Source organism: Coturnix japonica, chromosome 1, assembly GCF_054131305.1.
Source record: "Coturnix japonica strain WE chromosome 1, WE-NBRP24, whole genome shotgun sequence".
Lineage (NCBI taxonomy): Eukaryota > Metazoa > Chordata > Aves > Galliformes > Phasianidae > Coturnix > Coturnix japonica.
In genome coordinates this window covers 73,089,431-73,096,563 of record NC_140663.1, presented here as the reverse complement: position 1 = coordinate 73,096,563, position 7,133 = coordinate 73,089,431, and the positions used below count along the sequence as shown (strand labels likewise).

The window sequence follows — 7,133 nt, the reverse complement described above, 5'->3', positions numbered from 1 at the left end:
TGACCTGGTTCATACATATCATTGCTCTCTGAAGGGAGCAGTGCTGTGCCAGAAGAAGCCACTGTGAAATATCCACACTCTGATCAACTGTGATTCTGAGCAAAGCATTTCTAACCCAGCTGCTGATTTTCCCTTTCTTCTGAAGATAAGCAATTAGTCAAGGACAAGATGCTAAATGCTGAAGATATTTGCTTTACTTTCAGAGATGGGAGTGTACAGTCAGAGGTATCTCTGCTTTCAGGCTGCTCTTCAGGTCAGAATGACCCTTTCCATCATTGCCTGATGAAGGGGAAGCATTGCTGCTTGGAACAGATCTTTCCCTTATGACCCATCCATGAAATGAAAACTGTAAGAACAAAGGATCCAAAGGCTTCAGCTTTGTAATTTCACAGATCTTATAAAATATACAGTAGGTTTTTAAGAATAGGGGATCAGTTTTCCTGCTTGGTCCAAGCTCTGGTAATAAAAACAAGGATGGTCACAGAATTGATGTAGTTCTAATGGGCAAAGCAAAGGGTCAGGAAATGGAGTCTTGCTCTGTGCTTAGGAGTAGTTCTAAAACAGCAAAGAACTTTGATGACTGTTGCACAGAGTGATTTTTTTTAATTATTATTCTTTTTTAATTTCGAATATTATTTGAATTTGAAACAAAGATTTTGGCATATCAGCTTCCTCTGTGATTAAATGACATTCTCAGCCCTTGGTAGAAAGATCCATCCTGGAAAGAATTAGGCAGGTTGAGCGGTGTGCCACTGCTCTTCTTCCTTCGACTGATGGCATCTACTCAGTCTCCGGGGAAATGATGGAGAAACACAACCTCCCTACTCATTCATCCAACAGAAGAAACATCCCAGACAGCTGTGAAAGATTAATACAGACATAACATGTGGCTTTGTCTTTTCCCTTGGTCTCATTCACTGTGTGACTGCGCACTGTGGAACGTGTCTTGATGAAGAGAAGGCCACACGGAAACTGAGGCCAGGGAGACAGTGTCTGTGCCTGAGCAAAGCCAAAGTCATTCCTGACAGCTCAACAGCACACACTGAATGGAAGAACTAACAGTGCGAAGCATTTTCACAGAGGTGGATGGGTCCTTCTCTATAGCCTTCAGCATAATGCTGGTCTGTAAAATGGGGATGCAAAGAGGGGTAAAAGGAGTCTAGGGAAAGTACCACATCTAAAGCAGTCCTGCAAGGGTCACATGAGACATAACAACCTTTCCTCCAGGGCTGTAAATCACATTTATGTCAGCTAGGCTGGGGGGACGTGACACTATAAACAGAAGTAGTTTATCCAAATTGCAAACCTCTCTTCTATTATGTTATTCAGAGAGGTATGAAGATGCCAGTTCAGGAGGCAATTATTAACCTTGGCAGCTGCCTCACCCACACTCAGGACTGAGGAATACTAAACCTGATAGATACAAGGTTCTGTAATGCTTAGGGACATTTCTGTTTCGGTTTATGTTTCTGATTTATATAATGATAACAAGAACACTAAGAAAGAACTGCTCTGCCGTTCTATCTTTATAGGTCAGAAGTTTAAGGTTTTAGTATTGCCATCATTTCTTTTAAACAATAAAATAGTCAGGCTGCACATTGTACATATATCCCACTAGCTGGCATTCTGCAGCAACCTCATTTGTATTCTGTCTTTTCCTTAGCAAAACAATCAAACCACCACTCTGCATTGCCACAACTAAGTAGTTCCCCACTGTGATACAGACGTCGCCAAACATCTCACTAAATTCAGCATATCCCTGTTAACACATTTGTTTTCATCCCGATGGTCTGCATCACACTGTGTTCCCGGAGCCTTGCTTTAAAATTTAAACTGCAGCCCTTTGACATAAAAATATAAAACAAAATAAAGTGAGTATCTTTTCCTATGCAGCTGTGCAGTGGAACTGTATCTCCTTCAAGGATGATCTAGCACAGATTTTAGGCTATTTTTCCTTTCTCCTCCCCACTATATCCCATGAAGGTCTTAAGTGTCTCCCTGTACAAAGGAGAACATCTTGACTTCTTGAAGTATTATTGCCTATAAAGTCTTCCTTTTCCATACAAAACTGAATTTTAAGATGTGGAAAAGCTGGATGATTACACAAAGTGAGACCTCCTCCAAGACTGTGTTCAGCAGGGTAGCTTCACCAGCATGTGTAGATTCTCTAATACACAAACCAACACCCAGGGCACTGTATTTCTGCTTTGAGGACTGGGAGTGGGCACAGTTATTGGGGATTAAAGTCTCACTGGTCCTCTTGGTTGGACCTCCACAAACATGCCAGCAGCCATCATGCTCCAATTTTGTTTGTGAAGGAAAGTCCAGCTAAACGCATGAAGTAACTTCAAGTAAGGGATTGTAGGGAATCCAATGGCTTTCTGGGCCAGAATCATTGGCTTTAGAATTCTCCCTTTGCTATCAACAAGGTAAAGTTTTCATTTGTGAGTCTGGGCAGACCATACATGAGGATCCCTCAGCTAAATAAAGGCTTTAACATTTAGTTCTGAGACATGAGAGCCACAGCACTCTGAAATATGCTGGATTCTCTGTGGAAAGGGGAATTAACCTCAGCTAATTTTAGTCCTTTCAGAGTAGAGGTGATTAGGCTGAAGAACCCATGGCAGACCCTCTAAGAGGTGGCTCACAGACTCTTAGACTCATTTCAGGATAAGAGCACTCACTATCTAGAGCTCCCTCTATCATGACAGATAGAAGCAGTTGAAGTTCACAGTAGGCACCTCTGAGTGTCAGATATTCAAACTGAGTGAGATCTGTTACTTCTTTTGTGGACAGAACAAGACACCTGTGGAGAAATGGGGAAAAAAATGTCAGTGATATGTGTTGGGAGACATTTTCAGCAGTCTTCTTGGGAACCACATTTTCACTTTTTATTGGCATCACTCTGACTCCACCTATTGATGCCACACACAGTCCCTACGGTTATTAGACTGAACTGTGCTTCCCAAGTGACAGTACAGTCAGGAGGCAGTAGGAATGGGCTGCCCCATAGGGGACAGTGAGCTGGAGCAACAGCAAGGCAGGCAGTGCTCCCTGACCATGGCACCCAAACAATGTGAACGAGGCAGGTCCACTGCCAATAACCATCATCAACCACAGTACAGTGATTTCCAGGCAAGTGCAGAGTAATGAGGAAGGTGTGAGATCAAGCCAGGAACTAAGGCCACTGAAGTCAAGAAGTAACTTTATCCCTTGGCTGGTTAAGTACTTTTTACACAGACTTAGACAGTAATAGGACCTATCTTTAAACATTCAGCTTTTTAATTGCTTGGATACTTTATTCTAATCACTCTCTCTTGCCCATTATCGTTTTTCTTTAATGCTATGTGTCTACTAACAATCTCCCTAAGAGGAGCTGGAAGCAGAAGGAGAAGTATGAAAATGAATTGTAGTACGAGATGATATATTAAGTGTCCTGCAAGCAAGTGGAGAAGATACAGTCACTGCTGGATTCTCTTTCTTCCACTAGAGCTTCACAAGGCAGCACCAGCTCCACAGCTTGGGCAGCTCAGCCACGGCCATAATTCAGTGTAAGTCAAAAATGTTATTTCAGCAGGAACAGCTGAAATAGCAGAGGGCTTCTTGTCACCATCTCTGCACAAGCCCAGGAGAGGCAGAAATGGCTTGTTTTATGCTGTCTCTCATTATTCCTGGCACTTTATGACTCATTAAGTGTCCTAGTTTTGTGACTAACTCCTGCTGAGCTCAACACCTGATATACATTTATGGGTGGCCCGTTGGCTGTAATAACAACTGAACTATTCATAATTCCCCTAATCACGTTAACTCTTTCCTTTGTGTGCCAGGTTTCCTTTAAACAGTGGTAAGATAAAGATACTAGGGACCTGATCTAGTAAATCTGGAAGTTTGGTGGCCCAGCCAGGCAGGGGGGTTGGAACTTCATGATCCTTGAGGTCCCTTCCAACCCAGGTCATTCCGTGATTCTGTGATTCTGTGATTCTGCAACCTCGTTTCTAAACATAAACTGAATTACCTTCATCTCAACAATGAATTAAAAAAGCTTATTCAGCCTAGAAAAGGCTGGAGGGAGACCTCATTGTGGCCTTCTAATATTTAAAGGGACATCATAAACATGAGGGAAATCAACTTTTTATGAGGGTAGATAGTGATAGCACAAGGGGGAATGGTTTTAAACTCTAGGGAGATTTATATTAGATGTCAGATCCCACAGAAGGGATATGACATGATTAACGCTGCCCTGGATCCACTTAATATCTGTCTGTTTGTGGGACAAATTTGGGGCAATTTTGCCACGTTTGAATTAATTGTGCCATACTTTAATGTTGCCAAGTGCTGGTAGTTAGACCACATATGGTTGCAGGACACAGACCGTGCTACAGACACAGGGAACCTAACAAGGATTACAGACAGACTTCAGAAGCCAACAGTTATGGCCAGAGACAATAATGGAGCTGGAGAACACCACAAAGCTCATTACACCTGACGGCCTGGTACAGCCGTGAGGTAGTGACCGCGTTATCCTTGGAGCCCCGCGGCCCCGCCCGCCGCCATGTCGCGCCTGCGCGCTGCCCGCCCGTAGCGGGCTGTGCAAGATGGCGCCTGGGCCGCGTCGCACGGCGGCTGAAGAGTACCGGCCCAACCGCTTCGTTTCGCTGCCGCCCGAGCTCGACCCCGCCACTTACGACTCGTCGCCGGAGAAGCGCCGCGCTGAGGCCGAGCGCTTGGCCATCCGAGCCCGGCTTAAGCGGCAGTACCTGCTGCAGCTCAACAACCCGAAGCCGCCGGCCATCATCGTGAGTGGGGAGGGGTGTGGGCGGGGGGCTCCGGGCTCGTCCGCCTCACACGGACGGGGGCGACCAGCGGCAAAGCCTGAGCCCGTCCCGGGCCCTTGAGGGCTGGGCCGTGCCCTGTTCTCCCTGTGACCTTGGTGTCTGCCCCTGCTGGCCTGCGTTACTGGGTGTAGGTGGCGCGGTGCTGCCTTTGGGGCTCTTGCTGGGCTTTTGGGTCTTTTTTTGGGGCTCACAGTTTTCTTGCTACCTTAGGAAGATCCTGCCTTGCTGCGCTGGGACTATGCCAGGACACACAATGTGTACCCCAATTTCCGCCCGACGCCCAAGACGTCCTTCCTAGGAGCTGTATTTGCGATAGGCCCTATCCTCTTCTGGATAGCTGCCTTTAAAACTGAGAGGGTGAGTTCTGCTGGTGGTGTTGAGCTTCAGGGAACACAGGGTTGTAAAACATAAATCTGCCTAGAGGCTTAATTCCCCTTGCACATAAGAACGTTTAATCCTATTGGAGTATTAAGGAAGGCTAGTTAGTGCTGAACCTGCTATCTCAAAGTCTCATAGTGGGCTGCAAAGTTCCACTGTGCTAAGAAGCCTGTGTTGCATCTGCAGATGCAGCCAGTCGCAGTTCCTCTGATACGACATTTTGCTATAGTAAAGCTTTTTAATAGCAGGACACAGGGAAATGGTTTTAAGTTAAAAGAGGGAAGATTTAGGTTGGATGTTAGGGGGAAGTTCTTCACTAGAAGAGTGGTTAGGCCCTGGAACAGGCTGCCCAGGGAGGTTGTGGATGCCCCGACCTTGGAGGTGTTCAAGGCCAGGTTGGATGGGGCCCTGGGCAACCTGATCTAGTAAATGTGTATGTTTGGTGGCCCTGCCAGGCAGGGGGTTGGAACTACATGATCCTTGAGGTCCCTTCCAACCCGGCTCATTCTGTGATTCTGTGATTTCCATGGTACTGACTCTGTAAATTAATCACAAGAGATCACAGCTATATTCATCAGAATCATAGAATTGCTCAGGTTGGAAAAGACCATAAAAATCACCAAAACCAACCGCAACCTAACCGTACTACCCTAACTCTAACAACCCTTCGCTAAATCATGTCTCTGAGCACCACATCCAAACAGTTTTTAAACACATTCAGGGGTGGTGACTCAACCACCTCCCTGGGGAGCCTATTCCAGTGCTTAACAACCCTTTCCGTAAAGAAGTCTTTACTGTACTTCTGTACTTTGGAGTACACTAGGTGAAAATACTGAATCTGAAGTGTTTGATACTATTTCCAGAGCAACATGCTTTCTGATTCCTTTACTGGTGTTTTGAGATAGCAACTAAATGCATAAAGTAACTAACTTGAATACAACTAGTTTGGTGAAAAACACACTACAGCAGTTAGTCTGAGCTGACCTGTGAGAGATAACTGATGTGCAAAGGTCAGAGCATCTGTCCCTGTGTAAGGTAAATATAATATTTGTTCTTTCTTTTCACCTCTGACTATTAGCAGAGTTTGTGCTTGTATGGTAATATGTTCCTATACTCTTTGCTGAAATATTAGAGTTGCTTTTCTCTTATCCCTGGTTGATTGAAACTTCTTCTCTTTTAGACTAATGATGAATGTTCTCTCTTCCGCAGGATTATAAAGAGAAGCTTATCCGAGAAGGTAAATACGAGCGACCATTCAGTGTTTTTTAGGTTGCTGGAATCACAGTGCTGCTCTTGAGAAAGAAGTAAATAAGATGTATTGTGTGCTGATGTTTCTCCTTCCGAAGAATAAATCTTAATTACTCCTCGATCGTCTTCCATCTTTAATAATTATGGAAAGTGCAGCTGTACAGAATCTTTATATCTACTGCAAACAGATACAGAGAGCATGTCCTGAGCTCACCAGTTAACTCTTTTGATCTGCGTGTAAAGAGTCCTTTTAAAATGTAGAAGTTGCTGCTGTCAGAGCAGTTCAGGCTGAAGATTAAAATTAATAGCAGGTTGAAATATTAAGCAACTCCTATACAGTTTCCTAAAGAACAATTGCTCATTTTCTGGGTACTTCTCTTGTTGGTTTGACTATATAGTTTGCCCAAACCAGGTAATAGACAACTCCTGTTCTGTATTCTAATTATTTATGTGACTGACAGCATTACCACAAATGTGATTCCTGTGTAGAGGATCAAGAACTAAAAAGATGAGGCTCTTCTTTCTGGCAGGGGTTCCTTTGCAGTATAGGAGAATTCCGTTTCTCCCCTGGAAACAGGCTGTGATATTTATAATAAATATTTAAAAAGCACAATGCATAACTGAACCTTGTGTCTACGTAAGTATCTCCTCTGCTTATTCTCTGCCCTGGTT

General features: G+C 44.3%; 1 protein-coding gene across 1 annotated transcript; it reads left to right on the top strand.

Annotated features, from left to right (window-relative positions):
* Positions 1-4,578: 4,578 nt before the first annotated feature.
* On the top strand, positions 4,579-6,580 carry NDUFB4 (NADH:ubiquinone oxidoreductase subunit B4). Its single transcript, XM_015874700.3, has 3 exons — positions 4,579-4,796; positions 5,046-5,192; positions 6,423-6,580. The coding sequence occupies exons 1-3, from the start codon at positions 4,596-4,598 to the stop codon at positions 6,480-6,482; spliced, it is 408 nt and encodes a 135-aa protein (XP_015730186.2). The 5' UTR covers positions 4,579-4,595; the 3' UTR covers positions 6,483-6,580.
* The last annotated feature ends 553 nt before the right edge of the window (positions 6,581-7,133 follow it).